The sequence below is a fragment of the Manihot esculenta genome, chromosome 10 (assembly GCF_001659605.2).
Source record: "Manihot esculenta cultivar AM560-2 chromosome 10, M.esculenta_v8, whole genome shotgun sequence".
Lineage (NCBI taxonomy): Eukaryota > Viridiplantae > Streptophyta > Magnoliopsida > Malpighiales > Euphorbiaceae > Manihot > Manihot esculenta.
The window spans coordinates 552,395-569,766 of NC_035170.2; the positions used below are offsets into that span (position 1 = coordinate 552,395).

The 17,372-nt window shown below is 35.4% G+C and overlaps 4 protein-coding genes across 7 annotated transcripts; 1 reads left to right on the plus strand and 3 right to left on the minus strand.

Annotated features, from left to right (window-relative positions):
- Positions 1 to 331: 331 nt before the first annotated feature.
- On the minus strand, positions 332 to 4,721 carry LOC110624023. The gene is made up of 4 exons (XM_021769074.2): positions 4,392 to 4,721; positions 4,125 to 4,269; positions 1,308 to 1,432; positions 332 to 1,167 (listed from the first exon to the last, which is right to left on the minus strand). Exons 1-4 carry the CDS (start codon positions 4,458 to 4,460, stop codon positions 721 to 723), a joined length of 786 nt encoding a protein of 261 aa, XP_021624766.1. The 5' UTR covers positions 4,461 to 4,721; the 3' UTR covers positions 332 to 720.
- A 438-nt stretch (positions 4,722 to 5,159) lies between these two features.
- On the plus strand, positions 5,160 to 8,943 carry LOC110625033 (U-box domain-containing protein 62). Of its 4 annotated transcripts, none has more exons than XM_021770523.2 (8): positions 5,160 to 5,866; positions 5,948 to 6,206; positions 6,351 to 6,432; positions 7,105 to 7,162; positions 7,378 to 7,466; positions 7,807 to 7,902; positions 7,985 to 8,071; positions 8,591 to 8,943. In XM_021770523.2, exons 1-8 carry the CDS (start codon positions 5,290 to 5,292, stop codon positions 8,612 to 8,614), a joined length of 1,272 nt encoding a protein of 423 aa, XP_021626215.1. In that variant the 5' UTR covers positions 5,160 to 5,289; the 3' UTR covers positions 8,615 to 8,943. The 4 variants fall into 4 exon arrangements, with proteins under 4 accessions (XP_021626215.1, XP_021626213.1, XP_043816993.1 ...); XM_021770521.2 differs by having other exon boundaries at positions 8,001 to 8,071; XM_021770522.2 differs by having other exon boundaries at positions 5,161 to 5,866; positions 5,951 to 6,206; positions 8,001 to 8,071.
- Positions 8,944 to 9,690: 747 nt separating this feature from the next.
- On the minus strand, positions 9,691 to 13,683 carry LOC110624609. Its single transcript, XM_021769817.2, has 7 exons — positions 12,969 to 13,683; positions 12,757 to 12,847; positions 11,276 to 12,403; positions 11,038 to 11,100; positions 10,714 to 10,934; positions 10,275 to 10,393; positions 9,691 to 10,102 (listed from the first exon to the last, which is right to left on the minus strand). The coding sequence occupies exons 1-7, from the start codon at positions 13,011 to 13,013 to the stop codon at positions 9,991 to 9,993; spliced, it is 1,779 nt and encodes a 592-aa protein (XP_021625509.1). The 5' UTR covers positions 13,014 to 13,683; the 3' UTR covers positions 9,691 to 9,990.
- Positions 13,684 to 13,933: 250 nt separating this feature from the next.
- On the minus strand, positions 13,934 to 14,980 carry LOC110624608. The gene has a single exon (XM_021769816.2). The coding sequence runs from the start codon at positions 14,826 to 14,828 to the stop codon at positions 14,151 to 14,153; it is 678 nt and encodes a 225-aa protein (XP_021625508.1). The 5' UTR covers positions 14,829 to 14,980; the 3' UTR covers positions 13,934 to 14,150.
- Between the last annotated feature and the right edge of the window lie 2,392 nt (positions 14,981 to 17,372).

Consider the following 17,372-nt stretch of genomic DNA (forward strand, 5'->3'; position numbering starts at 1 on the left):
GAAACAAGAGAGCAAATGATCTTGGATTACTGGGTGGGTGGGGGGGGGGGGGGGGGAAGAGTAGCTTACTTTTTCCAATAGGTACTACTTGATTTGAATTAAAAGCACCAAAATGTGCAGTTGCAGCTTTGTTCTATCTATTTTCCAAGAGATTATTGAGGCTTTTGTGAGAAAAGTTGGCCTCAGCCATAGAGTGAAATTCTAGGAAGCAACTTCAAGTATATACAAGTTCTGAATTCACATGCACTCTCAGGCTTTGATTTGGTTTGAATCTCTGTTTTCATCCTGATAAAATGATATCAAGTTATGAGCTGCTAAAATAAGCCACAATGTGCAAAAGTGTGAATCTGTATATGTATTCTCTGAAAGAAAATTAACTTCTGCCTAATTCTTGCATTTAGCACCATTCTGTCCAGGAAAAGGCCTGTTGCCAGGATCATAACAGGTGAAACAAGCCTGCAAATTTCAAAGAGTAACAATCTTGTTTGACAAACCAAAACTCCAACATGATTATCAAAATTTCAGCCTGCTTTCCACTTTAGCTTGAACAAAGAAATATTGAAAACTCAATTTTACATATCCATCCTGCTTGAGTTCCTACGCCTTCTACGTCTATCGATCTTCCTTTTTGTTTTTTCTTTCTTTTCTTTAAGTTTTTTCTCTGTTTTTTTTCCCCACCCTGTCATCTTTCTAAGCCAAGGTTTCCAATCCTATTCTTGTCTAATCGTCCCAGTCATTTCCCCATCCGTCTTTGTCAGAAGTTGGGGAAGCATGTCCATTGGCCGAAACATTTTCTGTTAGATGTTCATCCAATGGTTTCCCTTCCTTTTGCTCGACCCAGTCATCATCCCAGGATTGATTCCATCCTAGTGCCATTTCCTCATCGTTGGCCGAGTGCGACTCAGCTTGCCCCATTTCGAGTTCCTGATACTGGACTCCACCATCATGCCGTTCATTTTTCACAATCTTACAACAAGCCCATGACCCTCCAGCAATCAGAAATGTAAAAAACAATAAGTAGACACCATAAATGGGGGATAAATGTGTGGCAAACTGCTTATAAAATCCACTATTTGATTTCTTTGATCCAATGGGAATTGCACATTTCAGAATTCCAGATTTTATTGTTACATATGGACTTCCTTCAATATTTGCCATGATTTTGATCTGGAGAATAAAAATGTAATAAGACTAATCAAAGGTCAAGCTAGATAAGAAAGAAAAACCAATAAAATTTTCATGCTAGTCATCTCCTATTCTTTAAAAAGATTAGCAAATGTCAAGTAAAAAAGTGTTGAGAAGTGAACCTTTTTGGCTTGGTGTTTAGGTACTTGTATCTCTGGGATAGCAACGTTGATATCTACGACTGTAACGTTCACTTTCAGAGAATCCTCTCCATCATTCTGGACAACAAGAAACAAATCCTTGGAAGCTACATGCAAAAAGGGAGCAATTCAGTGTTTGCCATTAGGAACTGAAGAACGCAAGATGACAAAAAATTTTAAGGGAGAACAATGCTTGCAATAAATTGATACTGTTCTTGAACACCTCCTTACTATAGTTGATGCGCATCATTCACTTTGATAACTTCATTGAAGAAAGTTGCCCAAACTAACTACATTTTGTCAAGTGGTATAAATGATTAAAATCAAAGCGAGTAATTTCATAGCCTAAACTAAGGAGCTAACCCCCTAAAAATCAATTGCACAGACTGTAATGCAATTCAATCTGAATTCTGAGATGACTTCAAATCTCGTTCACATGGTTCGGAAAATGGGCATGTTTAAACAGAAGGAAGGTTCCAGCCTTCCGGTACATGCAAATTTTAACATGGTCTTTGTCATTTTCAATGTGGAAGCCTAAAGACAAAAAAATTTTAACTTGTATATAGAATTGTTGAAGTACATATGAAAACTTCTATCCTATTTTATGGCTGACACTATTGTAGAAAATATTTACCGTCTTCATATAATCCACAGTTTTCTTTCAATGCTATTCAAATGTAAATATTTTCTTTCGCAGCTAAGATATTGAAGTACTTCAAAAATCCTAAATGGTTAATCTATATATGATACCTGTTATGAAAATCTGAAAGAAGATTTATACTGAAGCTACCCTTGAATTCTGAGTATTCTTGTGATAAGGAAGCTGCTTTTAGTCGTAGAGAAAAGGAACTTCACTTTTAAGGAAAGCTCCAGGGAACTGGCCTATACTTATTAGGGTCCGAGGGGAACATGAATGGCCATGTATCCAGCCTTGCCAATCCGAAGCAGAAAAATTTTATGGATAGAAAAGATACTACTCTGTTCACAAGACAACAGAAAGTCGTCGAAAGTGAATGTGGATTAGGAAAGGAAAGAAATGATAAGTAAGCAACCACATCTAGAGAAAAGGAACCTTCCAACGAGAAATATCAAAGTTGAGTTCAAACAAAACTCCAACTAGATTGAGATTTGGGATTAAGGCTATCACATCGTCCCACATTGATTACAGAAAAGTGGAATTGTAGCACGAAACTACTGAATAATTTGACTTAACCATTTTAGACCAAATAAAAACTAAATTTAAAAAGTTATTTGAATCAGTTTGGATCAGACTACTACAAAGGCATGGTTGAGTAAAAGCAAAATACAAATTTAAGTTGAGGTAGGAAAACAAACAAATGTAGCTGTGAGTCAGGTTCCCTCCTATTCTCTTGAAATATTGACAAGTATGAGACTCGACGAGAAAGGAGATGGATACACGTGCACAGGAGGTTTGATTTACAGGAATGTTAATGCCTTTGTTTTGTGGAGGTTGAGGTTGCTTTAGGAGATCAGGAGCCTCTTGGATCTGGGATCGATGAAAAAAATTATCCTCGGAGATGGCTCGTCCAGAGGTATTAACACCATGACCATGTAAAGACTTCTGATAGAAGTCTTTTCAGACCATGATAGAAGTCTTTTCGGACTGGACGGTGACATGCCATAGTAAGTGTATTAAACGGCTTATTAAAGGCGAGCAGTCGGTTAATAAATGTCGAGCAGCTTCGTCCATCCATTGTCCATCACAAGTGAAATGCAAATGTAATTATGGCTCTATGAAAGTTCTGTGCATTTTGAAGAGTTAGGTCTATTAACTCCGAGCACGGGCAAAGTCTGCTCGTCTTTTCCGGGCAGGGATACAGCTAGATGCGTAGGAGATTGATCATACCACGTTGGATGGGTCTTTTATAGCCCGGTTGGACCAGGGTCCTGGTCCAGAGGACTCTTCTATTTCTTTTATATGACTGTCATGATCTCAGCGGGATCGGATCGGTCATTGTTATATGATCAAATATCAACATTTTTTTTTAATAAATAAAATCTCATTGAAAGAAAATGCATCTCTTGTGAGATTCACAATTCAGCTAAACTCATATACTATGAAAATCAATAAAAATCACTTGTAGGTACCAAAATTGAGAACATGGATGGAAAGGTGTCCAACGGTTTCAAGAACTATAACGAGATGCATTCAACTCACTAACTAAGCTATTCAAAATGGATTAGAACGAATAGTTTGATTAGATTTCACTGCAAGAGTCGATGGATTTTATTTGCAACAAATCAACATGCTGCTATTTCTCCTAGCCTAGGATATAAATGAAACTGCTTCACTTCACTAAAACGATGATGAATGCCAAAGATCTCAGCGAAAACAATTGTGTGGTTAGTCTTTCAACAATTTATTTCGGAAAAATTGGTTATAATCATGAGTAAATCCTCCCCTCTGGAAATATAAGAATGAGTTTTATATGAGAAAAAAAAATTATAATTTTGATTCACTGCAGAAGTAGAAGAATTTCATGAAGTAGTTTCATTTTGTCATGAGATTCATTCATGAAGCAGTGACTATTATTTCATTTATTTATTTATTTATTTTTCAGAACAAGCTCAAAACAGTTACCCTTCTTAAAAATGGCTTCTCAGAACTTTCTTCAAAAGCATTCATGTCAACTTCAAACACGCATTTGAATTTTAATGGTGATTTAATTTTAGCTCAATAACATAACAACCTAAAATTATTCAAAACAACTGAAACCCAACAACAGAAATCCATTGAGAGATAAATCTAACATGGGTAAAGACTCAAGCTTTACTCACCTGCAGAAATATTGAGGCAAGCAGTCATGTGATTCAGGTTACAGCTTCGTGTAAAGGAATCTGAACACCTCTCATCAGTTAATGCAACAATTGGTGGAGTTCCACCATAACCCAGATTAGGCTCTGGACCAGGTGAAGGAGAAATCTAACAAACACCCAACAACGAAGCAAGAATTTTTCATATCCCATTTTCAAATACCCAGAAACAAACAGCAAAAAGGAGAAAAATTTTCTGATTCTAGAATTACAAAAATGCCATATCATTACCTGAGTAGCATAGGATTCATCGGCTGCGATGAAAACAAGCAAGAACACCATCCCAACTCTGATATTCATATCTGAGAATATACTGGGAAATTATTTGAAGTCTAATCTTAACAACCTTAACTTTGAGATTCGAGACTCGAGTCATATGGAGTTTTTCTAATTCCTTCGATAAAAATAATGAAATGAAATATTGAAACCCACAAAAAAGTCAAAGTCAATGCCGCTTTCAGTCTCTTTTGTTCTGAGTTCTTGGTAGTTTCTCTCGGTTCTTTTCTCGTCATCTTGTTTGCAACGTCCGTAAGGGGTTAGAATCCTCTACGTTTACTTCTACAGCTACTCCGTCGACCTGGCCAACTTCTTTTTGGTATTTTTTGAAATAAAATTTCTTATCTTCATACACTTATCTAATAAAAATTTATTCATTTAAATTTAAATATGAAATTTATCATTAATTTAATTTGTTTTACTTAATTTTTAATGAAATTTGTACAAATTTCATTATGTTTTATATGTATTAGCTTAAAAGTTCATCCATTAAATTTTAGTTCAATTTACTATCAATCAGTGGATAATTAAGTCAATCAAATGGTTTAATTAATTTGAAATTAGTCGGAGATTAGTCATTACTTACGACTCATTAGTCATTGGTCCCTTTGGCCCACAATTTATTGTCGCCACGAAGGATTACCAGACGCTGCCGTTTTATTTCCTTCCTCCAAAACGACACCGTATAAATCATATTGGCTTCTCTCTCTGTGAAATCAATCCTTTTTTTTTTTTTTTCTGAAAAAAATTCTCTCTGTCTGAAAAGCTCACTCCTTTCCACAGCTTAACCAAGTTTCATGCCCAATTCGTCAAAATTAGGGTTCCATCTTCATGTAATTTGACCTCCAAAGCTATGTCAGCGGAGGAAATCTCCTTAGTTCCCTCCCAAAACGGCCTAAATTCTCAGCTCGTCTTCCAAGACGACCCCTTGCGTTTCAACTGCGGGCCTCCTCAGCGCCGCGTCGGAGGGGATCCAGGCCCCAAGAGAGCGACCAGAGAGCTCACTGGCTTCATTGACGACAAGCTTTTCTCTACCTCTAACTCCGCCGCCGACGCCGCCAACAACCGTTACTTCTCCTCCCACCAGGGTGGTCCCGAATTCCCGCGCAATATGTACCGGGAGAATCGGAATTGGAACGGGACCGGGACCAGCGGCGAAGAATCAGACGGGGACGAGGACGAGGACGAGGACGACGAAGACGACGTCGATGATGAGGATGATGACGTGGGCGGTGGTGATGGTGACCATGATAATGAAGTGGGGGCACTGGTTGGTGTTAATTCTAGTACTAGTAACACTAATAACAATAACAATAGCGGCAAAAGCAATAACAATAATACAGCCACTACTACTAGTACCACTAGCAATACTGGTAATGTAGATAAAATGGGAAACGGAAATGGAAGGCCCAAACACCATCCTTCTTTTGGTAAGTATAGGTACATCATCCAATTTAGCTTTTTTGCTCTCCATTTTTGGGCTTTCTCAATAATTTATCTTTTGTAACTAGTAGGGGCTACTGGGGAATTGATGGCGGTGAAAGATGGAGGTGGGAGTATAGGCCAAACAGGGAATAATACGGTGACAATAGCAGAACCTGATGGGGACATGTATTACTCGCAGTATTTGCAAGCAACAGAGGGGTCTGGGGGTGCAGGAAAGGACATGGGTGTGGAGAATGGTTGTGGTTTTAGTGGAAGAAAGGAAGGTTCATCATTTTCATGCGAGTCTGGAGAGTCGTTGAGAGCCATTTTATCAGACCCAGTAACGTAAGTTTCTATTTTCTTTTATTTTTTGTTTGTTTGTTTATTGTTAAATTATACTTTGCATGAAATGAAGAGATTCTTGTTGCCACTTGCTGCTTGCTAGTGTTTTTATTTGTGTTGCATATTTATGTTAGCTTTTCAATTCAGGGGAGCTCTAATGGATGATGCAATGATTTTGCCTTGTGGACATTCTTTTGGAGCTGGTGGAATACAACATGTTATCAGAATGGTAAGTTCTTAGTCAAAGGCTTTTTTAAGGCTTTTGGTATCATTCATTTTAAGATATTTTAGGGAAAATTAGTGCGATATAAAATGTCTTCTAGTAATTTTTGGTGTGCATGTTAAAGGTTCATATATTAACTGCTGAAAAGAAGTAGCTCATCACCAAATAGCAATTTGAATATAAGTTTACCAGTTGTTAATTCACCTTGTAGACTGAATGAAGCAGCTTGGATGTCAGTTTGCTTTTAATATTGATATGTTTCAAACAATATCCACTGATTTCTACTAATACATTTGATTCTCCTATCATAAATTTGTTCTTATAACTAATTTTGATGGTCAGTGATTTTCATTGGATCTTTTTTGCCTTATGGACCAAATTGTTCCCTTAATATCTAACTAACATTTGTATCATAGAATTGTTTAATTATTTCTATAAGATATGCTTGCTTGAATGAAGTCTTGTTTATAGATGAGCTGTGTGTGTTACATGTACATTACACCTTCTAATCAAGCAATGATCAATAAAAATTTTTGTTTTAGTTGTTCATGGACTGTTGTTCTGATTTCTTTGAACTATGTTACATTTGATAGTTTTGGTGTATGGGGATGAATATGCACTTATCAATATTGAATATTCTGATCCTTATCATGAAATTATTTTATAATGCAATTTCAGAAATCTTGCTACACTTGTTCCCAGTCAGTTTCTGAAGACTTGATAGCTTCTAATCTCTGTAAGTGGTAATCTTTTTTGTCCTGCTCATTCACTTTAACGTTAAAGATTTGACCAAATCATACATATAAGCTAGCAGATTTTACCTACGAAGAGCAGCAGCAAGAATTATGGGCAGGGGGATTATAGGCAATACAGTAAAGACAAGTATGAAACGCCAGTGTATTTCACTTCCCATTCTTCTTATTCTAGTCTTTTGTGATTGTATGTGTATAGCACTCCGAGCTGCGGTGCAGGCATTCCGCCGGGAAGAGGAGTTACAATTTTATCGCTCATCCAAAAGGAGAAGGGAGAGGTTTGACCAGGTTTGTGATCTTCATAATCATGCCTTGGATTTTTCTGATAAGATAAAATTTTTAAGTGACTTCAAATGTAGCATATATAAAATTTCCAAGCAACTTCAAAAGTAGTATATGTGCAGAGGAATATAGGAAGAGAAAAACAAATGGAGCAGCTAATTTATGTAGTGAATCATGACATACTGGCAATTAAGCTGCACTGCATTTTTATTGAAACCCTGTTAGTCAATTACTGTATTCTCAAATGGCTTATTGCTATTTTTCTTTCTAATTATCACTCACACCATCAGCATTACAACTAGTTGTAGTATTGTTGACACAAACATCTTATCTTCTTACCACACAGGATAAAGGTGTTTATGGTGATTCACCAGGAGTAGATACCCCAAGGGGTCGAGGTGTGCAGTTCCCATTTGTGGTGACAGACCGCGTTATTATAAAGGTTTTTCTTTTTTTTATTCCAGCAAAGCTTCCAAGTCTTGGCTGTATTCTAATTCATTCATTAGTTGAAAATTAATTTGAAGAGGGCAAATGAATCAGGGAAACAAGAGGACGCCTCAGCGATTTGTTGGGCGGGAGGCTGTTGTGACTACACAATGCTTAAATGGATGGTTTGACTCTTTGTTGCTCTGTCTTCACTTTTAATTTTTTAGCAGATTTTAAGGTTTCCATATCGTCCAATGCACGCAGAGATTGATCTGAGTTGCTTTCTTATGCTAATCAATGCATTTTTCTTTTGAGCTTATTTGCACTTACATTTGTGCAAATCCAGTGAAGATTGTTGCTTCATTATAGTTGGCTACTTGGCCTTTCTTTTTGGCTTTTCCTTAATATGCATTTTTCATTCTCTTGAGAGGGGGATATCTTTCTCTCCAATATGCTCTTCCTTTTTTGAAAAATATGCATATGCAGAAGACATGAAATCTGCTTTTAACACAGTAGATACTAAGAAAGATATTATAATAAATCAAGTTCAATGGTTTATCAGGATTCATGTGACCTGTATTAGTTGAATTAGAACTGTAAATTGAGAAATAAGTTTTATGCAATGGCTGTTGTATAGGTAAAGGAAATTTTCCTTCGTGACAACTCAGATGGTTATTCATTAACTGATGCAAAGCCATGTGCAGGTATGTGGTGAAGACATTGGATAATGCAGAGAGTGTAAAATTGCAGTATCGTTCTTTGGAGAAAGTTTCAGATGATCCATCCTCTAAGGCAACGTCAAGCAAGATGCCCCCAAATTGGCTCTAGTCCTCCTTATACCAAATAGAGGCAGCAATATGGACTTTTTCACACAAATCTAACTTTGTATTTTACAGTTTTCTTGCTTGTCCCCTTTTCTGTATTGTATTTCTTACATGCAAATATAGGGATATGAATGCCTTGTAAATTACAGAAGCCTGTTACAGTTGTAATCTGAGGAACCCAGGAATGTGATTTGAGAAGTCAAGAATATGCAGTCATTTTTGCTTCAATTTCACTGCAGTTGTCTTTGTGTAAAAGATAATGTTTTATGCACACGTGATTGCAATGCAACCATTCTTGCTTATAATATCATGAGCAGCAGTCATTTCCTGTTGGTTCCCTTCTTCGTGCTGAACTCTTTTAACCAAAGGCGCAAATAATGCAAATAATTCAATGTTTGCTCAAAGTATTCTAAATTGACTCAAATTAATCGAGTTTCACTTGAGCTCGAGTAGTTTGAGTAGCTTGGTGAGTTGAGCACAACTTCAGTTGTTCATTATCATGCTTAATTAAAATTACACTTATTTTCTTAATATTTATTAATAATAATTGATAAAATATTAATAAGTCTCTTTTTTGAGCTCAAACTATCTCATTTGAGATTTAAAAGTTTTAGTTATAATATCAAGTCTTTCCAAGTCCAGGAGATACATTTTGGTCTCATGAAAAATTTAAGCTCTACAAAGAATCAAATATGAGTCAAGTTGAATATCAAGCTATGAAATTTAAACTTAAGACAAATTTAATTTTGATGTTACATTGATTTGACTCGGCTTGGTTACACCCTTAATTGAATTAGCTGTAAATAATTCCCACGTCAATCACAATAAGGCCTTTTTCTTTTTTTGGCCCTGGACAATGAGAGACAAAAGTTGAAAGAAAAAGAATCAGATGAGAATATCTTCAGAGACAAAGTTAAAAAAATAATAATAATAATTAAAACAATCATTCTACAATCAGATAAAAATCCAAGGGAAAAAAATTACATCAAGGAACCTCACTCAGATTCTACCACTTCTTTTATTATGCAACAAGAGTTCTAACAATCAAATTCTACCACTACCTTGATTCTGCTTACATAAATTTAGAACCAAAGAAAAGGTTAAAAGAGTTTCACGGCTAATGTTACAGATTTGCTATTGCTGAGCTGCATAGCATTGTAAAATTAAACGCCTAATCAGTAGCAGGCGAAATGCGCAGACATTTCATGGTATGGTATTAAGGAAATCACCATAATAAGATAGGTTGAAGGGAGAAAAAGGAAAAAGTATTGTTAACGAGATCAGAAGCATGATACATTCTCCTTTGACATCAGAAAACTGCAGGTTGAATAGATGGAAGCTGCAGCAGCTCTAATAGCTAATTCCCGCTCAGAGCTATCAGCTTTCCCAATTCTGCACCACAGAAAATAATGAACTGTTGAAAACTCACAGCATTATCCACCGCAAAGGGAGCTTGTAATGTTTCAAAATCAATGAAATTAATTGTATGCCTTGTGGCCTTGAAAAATGCACAATATAAAGAAATTGAGCCTATAATCAAGGTGTTTGGCTTATGAAGCTTCACCTAGTGTAATTTTCTAACGTTTCCTGAGGTTGGAAACCTAAAATTTCATTCCATTGGAAGTTCTGCATGCCCTGATCACAATGCAGCTGCATTTCTTTTACTTGACTCAACCAACTTTCCTGCAATTTAAACCCAAAAAGATAATGTTTAGCAATTTAAATAAATCTCATTAATCAAACAAATTTTCTAGTTGAGCAAAGTCCTGTACAGTACAGGATACTAGACTGAGAAAGGTAGAGAAGGAATCATGTTTCCATTAAAACAGTTGGTGAAGAATAAGCTAAATCATACAACTGTAAATGGATGACAGAGTGAATTAAGTCAAATTGTATTTCCTGATCCTCTTCAAAGAGAATAATGCAACTCAATTTCAGGAAACACCTATAGTTCATTTACTCGGGCCCATGATATGAAATGGAATACTTCCTCTTATTCTTACAAGTTGCTTTTCTTCTTCAGAAAGCGCTTTCTCCATTTGATCAAACAATGTTTTCCATCTTTCTTGATGCATGGCTGATATTGCATTACTGGACATTTCATCGGATGAACTTTTCATAATAAAAGGATCATTCTCTTGATTAGATGGGAATTCTTTTAATACTAAAAAAGGTAATTCTGTTGTAGTTACAGCTCGGACTCTTCTCTTACTCCGTCGCAATGCTGCAAATATACAACACATTTTATTTCCAGGAACCAGAATATTGCTATGTATTTTCACTACAACCTTCAGCTTTTATTCAAAAACAAAATAATAGACCACTACCTGAGAGGCGCCCTTTAATGTCTTGATGAAGAAGTTCTAACCATTGAGAAGCAACGCTAGCAGCTGAAAGTCAAGAAAGAGCACTAATTTCATGAAACAGTGATGCTCAAGTACTTGGAGAGGAAAGAATACAAAAGCTATTTCTATGCATTGCAAATTGCGCCGAAGTCTTAACCTACCCCATCCTGTCATACATAAACATGCATAATTAAATTAGATATTCTCTTTAAGTACAAACCTCTTACAGAAAGAGAAGATATGTTAGTGACATTTGTTGATTCCTCAGTAGAAAAAGTGCTAGATTCCTCAGATGCCTTGGTTGATGTTGATAACTTCAGTGCTAATGTATCATCCTCAACGAGAGCAGTGTAATGTGAAACAGAATTTCTGCTACATATTCCATCTACCATGCTGGAGTTACCATCTCTGGTCAGTGCATGGCATCCCCCTATTTGATTATTCCCAGATAAAATAGCTGAAATCCCATTTCCTTGAGAAAAACTGAGAAGATGTATTCCAGAATCGCTCACGTTGCTGGTTTCTTTAGTTTCAGTTTTTAGACGGCTCTCTTCTTTAGTCTCAACATGACTTTTTTCAAGTTTTTCAGACCTCACTAGGGCCTCTATTATTGAATGGACCTGTTTTTTGTTCCTCACATGGTTTATAATCCCAGGGTTCAATCCATTTAACAGTCCACTTGGAGCAGCAATTTTCGTGAACCTGTCAACTTGTTCTTTCTTTGCAAGCTCCATCTTTTTCTTGAGCAGATCATTCTTGCTTTTTCTTCCACGTTGCTTTGGCATTGGTATTCCTCCATGTGAAGATGAGGTTAAACCACTTTGATTCAAAATCCCTCCATGAGAATAAGAGAGAAAACCATTTTGCTTCATCTCCTTCCAAACTCTCAGTGGATCTTTCCCCTCTACTGGACCAGTAGTACTCCCACACTCAGAAGGTTCCCTTCTTGATTTCAAGTGATCATAATTTTTGGAAGTATGAAATGATTCCTGGTTCATAGAACTAGTAACATCTTCTGCATTGAGATCCAAGCCAATCCCTCCAGATGTTGCAGATTTGCTATCACGTTCTCTATCATGCTGCTTAAGCACAGAGACTTTCCTAAAAATTTCACCGTGTTCTGCACTTCCGTTGCTAGCTGAATTATTAGTAACACAAGCTTCACTATTGAGATCCAGAGTTCTAGGGGCAGGATTAACCTCAACTGATAACGAAGTCCTCCCACGTCTTTCTACTTGAGTAGCATCCAGATCCAAGGTTATTGGCAAATTAGTAACTTGTGAAGTTTCTTCAGCAAACTGAAATTGGTCACCGGCTTCTCTATTTTTCAAATGCTGGGTGCTGGTTTCTGGGGCAATTTAAGCATTAAAAGTTAAAAAAGAGTTTAAGCTTCAAAAATAGTCTCCAAGAGAATTCCTATAAATTGGAAGACAAGTTGCATCTCTTGTAAATGCAAGTCAATAAGTAGAGGTCTGAAAGCGACAGAGATTGAGAAAGCGAACAAAAATTGGCGGGCAAGAGCAATTTATAAAGCTACTGTTTTGGAACTGAAAACCAGAAAGAATTAAATTAACTGTGCAATATAATATTCTTTTATACTCCATCTGAAATCAATTCTAGCATCCTCAACACTCAAAAATCCATTAACAGAGCACCCAATACAATCAACAAAATTGATAACTCTAAAAGAAAAATAATTACCTTGAGAATCAAGATTTCGCATTTTAATCCGCTTGCGATCACTTTGTTGTTTCTCTCCCAATTCGCCGCCACTTCGCTTCTCTCCAATCGCCTAAAAACAACTCAATAATAAAGAGAGGGAAACGAGAGAGAGAGATCATATGAAAGCAGATTGAAACATAAATATAAAACACGAATTCAGTCAAAAGCTGCCAGGAAATATAGAAACCAACCGTAAAATCAGACCCGAGCACCCGCAAATCACCTTGATTCTTCATTATCTTGGAAACCCAGTTGAAGTCGAATACTTTTTAGCACAAAATTCAAAAATTCTCGAAAAAAAAATAAAAACTTCAAAACAAAGAGCGTTGGGTTTGCATTAAGCGAAGAAAAAAACACAAATAAAGGCAGAAACTTTGTTGAGAAGCGAAATGATATTTAGGGTTTAGAAAAGGGAAGAGATCTGCAATTGAAATTTTTTGTTATTTGAATTAGAGAGGGAGATAGCGCGCTTAGTTAAGCATATAGGAAGAATATAAAAATGGGTTGAATTTTGAAGGAAAGAGCGGGGGTTGGATGAGTGGTGTTTGGAATTCAAAAAAGAGGCTGGAGGGATTTCGGTTTTGGCCCATACCGGTCTATGAGTTGGGCTCATAATCAGACCCAACTCGAACTTAAAATCAGAATTAACCATTGATTTGAGTTCAAACCTTTTTTTTCTTTTTTGACAAGTAACCCACCGGCTCGGCCTATTAGAAGCTTTATCTCTCATTTTTTTAAATTAAATCAAACATTTTCAGTCTAAATTGTTATATTTTCCTTTCAAAAATCTCAAATGAGATTGAATTAAAATAAAGTTAAAAATTGCAATCTGATTAAAGGCCTCTCAACTTTTATGGTTGAAGCTATGCTTTTGGATGGATAAGGGTAAATTTAATACAAACTCAAATTTATATGTGAACAAGTCTAATAATCGTTTAATTAATTAATTATATCAAATTATTTCTCTTCACAATGAATATAATTAATTGATGGGTAATTCTTAACTAAATTGAAATTATATAAATTTATAATATAGCCTTTAATACATAAAAGGGCCTTGATTAACAGAACCTACCCATGGTGAAAAATTAATTATATACCTGTAATCAACTCCATGGGCAAAAACCTCTACAAACCTTTCACAAAATAGATTTGGATTAAACTGATTTGGGATTAATTGATAGCATGTAAGAAATCAAGCGCAGCTTAATGTTCCAATGCAAGTTCATGAATGATGTCTTACTGTAATTGATTGATACTTCCTATTAAAAATCATCATTTACATCCTAAACCCAATATCTTATTTACCCGATTGGTTTATGCCACTAATTAATCATCTAAAACCTAAATCCTTCTTCTTCTTCTTCTTCAAGTCAATGCCCTTGTAGCAACCAACAGTTTTTAAGCTGAGACATAGCACTCTCTTCAAAATTCTTGACCCTCATCAGGCAGAAATGGGTGCACCACATGTCCAACCCTGACCCGACCCTGCTTGTCTTCAACAAATAACAAGCTGGTCCACAATCTGCCCCTTTCCCTTGCACCACTATCCCCCATGCCTTCGTCGACGTCCATTCTTCCTCTTCCTCTAGTTGCTCCACAAATATCACTCCTTCTGGCAATGGCGCTTCTCTTTTCCCCCATTTTTCCAACACCACAGGCCACGTTTCCTCCTCCATCGCCTTCTCCGTTTTCAATGTCGTCGTTTCTCCCTCGTCGTAAACCTGAACCAACAACGGCGCTTCCTTTAAGTTCTTGACGATCTCCATCACCGAATCTTTCATCCACTCATCAAACTTCTTATAGACAACCGCTGCCTTATCACCACTGTCGTTTATCTTATTCTTACGCTTTAACACCGGCATTCCCGTCCCCGTCCGGGCTTTCATCGACACTGAACAAATCTTCCATCGTTTCCTTCTGGAACAAGCATCCATCGCGACGAAGCGAGCCCCAATACGAGCACTTAGATCAGTCGGAAGGTTACTTTCCGGCCAGAGAAAATTGGTGAAATGCTGGTTTCCTTGACAACCAAAGGAAGCCGACGCCATCTAGTGATGATTGCCGCAGGCAGGGAGAGAGAGCATCGGAAATTGGAAAACACAGAAGAAACGTATGAGCGTTGAGATTGACTGAGGAAACAGAGAATCTTCAGTTTTGGACGGTCAAGATTGGCATATTGGTATTTAAGTAGTTGTATATGCATATATATAGGAAAATAAGACATAGGGGAATTAGATGCCTTGTGGGATTTGGATTTCCACATCGGCCTCCATTTAAGGACCGCGTTCTTCTTAGTGGTTGAGATAGGTCCCACCACTTTCCACATCAGAATCTAATCCTCTACTACTGAAGCTTGCTACATCCGCCACGTGCATAGATCAACTAATCGATTTGGAGTCCATCTCCTATAATTGATTATTTGATCTTTCCTATCTAGCTCATTATCGTTCACTTTACTCAAATCTACGGTCTTAGAAGGGTTCATTACGGTTGATGCTGATGCATATGTCGCAGGGAATAAAAGCCAGGGGAACGCGAGGTCCTCGGGTACGGGATATTGATCAGGTGGTTGGCAAGTGACGTGGTGATGTGGGGTTTAATCAGAGACGTTAAGGGGGAAGAAGGGGAAGTCCAACGTGGAGGAAGTTGCGGGTAGTGCATGAAAGCGAGGAAGCACGTGGATGCATGCATAGTATGCATGAAGAGAGAAAGCGAGCACACGCTAAGCTTCTTCAACAATTGCATCCAATCATTGATTGACACGTAAGTATCTAGTCAGCAAATTACTTATTTGGCAACGTTTACATCGTGATAATTTTTGTTCTTTTTCTTTTGTGCACAATTTTTTTTTGCTCTGTTTCTTTCTCTTTTTTTTTTTTAACTTCATTTTCATTCAATTATAAATAGTTGTTATACTTTCTTGACAATGACTGATTTTCATTTTCATTAGCCAAAGCTAAATCCTATACTTTCTATTCTTATCATTTTTTTTTTATTCGTGAAGGTTGTTATCATGTTCAGGAGGCACATTATCAACATTTTATTTAATTTTTAAAAATTTATATTTAAAAAAATTAATATATTATTTTTGAAATAATAAAAAGTAATAAAGCTTACTAAAAAAAGTAATAAAGCTTACTAAAAAAAGTAATAAAGCTATTTCCTCAGTTACTTGATATATATTACTTAATAAAAAGTAAAAACCTCATGAGTGATTAAATATAATTTAAATCTAACTTCTAAAATGCTAATTTAAAATTAAGTTTATTAAATAATTTAAATCAATAGTTTATTTTTTTTTTATAAAGAAAGCTTAAAAATCTAAAAATGGACAGTATCTAATATAACTCAAATCGACTTTGCGATAATTGAATATAAAATTTTAAAAATATTCATATAAACAAAAATTGTTCTTCATAAAATGATTAAATAATTATGTAAAAGAGAATTACATTCCCAAGCCCATAAGAGAGATATATAAAGAGGATTGTAGAAAGCACCAAAATCCAGTCCATTCAAAAAAATATATATATAACTAATTAAATTTTAAATTTCTCTTAATTACTTAGATATTTTTCCATAAATAGATTATATTAAAAAATTAGTTAAGTTCAATTTTATATTAAATTGGTTATTATGGTTAAGTGAAACAATAAAATAGATTAACTTAATTTAATTAGAGTAATATTTGTGAATATATTATTATTATTATTATTTCTAACCATATTATTAAATTGTGTGATTTTTATGTTATTAATTTGTTTATATTAAATGCCATTGTTAATCTATCTTTCGATTATTATTATTATTATTATTTTAGAGCAATTTAGTCAAATTTTAATGCATATTGACTAAAATTAAGTAGCTTTCTTATAGTAGAATTATAGTAAAATTATCTTAACGGGTTATCACATAAAAAAATGAATCTTTTATCAAATTTTGCAATAAAAAAATATACTTGCATAGATGAAATTTCATTTGTTATAATTTTAATGGACTGGATTTTTTAAATCATAATTTAATCATTTTAACATAATTTTATAATAAATAAATTTCTATACATTTTAAGACTCTTTTTTAAATAAGTTTCAGGAATTGGGCTTTAGAGGAAACCTATTTTATTCTCTGAAAAACAACCCATCATTATAATATTATCATCTTATGGGTATTAGAGAAGGGCCCAATCATACACAAACTCTGCCGCTGTTTGTATATTGGCCAATTTACTTCTATCATGCCAAGAGGGAAAAGAAAATACTGTAATTACCAAATATTATCATAATAAATTTAAAGAATTTTAAAATTTGAAACGAAGAGGTGGTCCAATGATGAATGATGGTAAACATCAAGTCTTAATCATAGTAAGAGATGTCCTCATTACTTATCAGACAAATGTATAGAGAGTAGCGGTAGTGCAATGGATGAATTTTCCTAATCATGACCCACAAAAAGATTTTTCCTAGAAAAGAAAAGAAAAAGTTTGAGATTCCACTCTTTAACTTTAAGCACCAAATAGTAATTGCCTGTCTTTCTACTCCAAAATGCCCCATCAAATCAAAAATGAAGTAGACTTCCTTATCTTGAGATATATA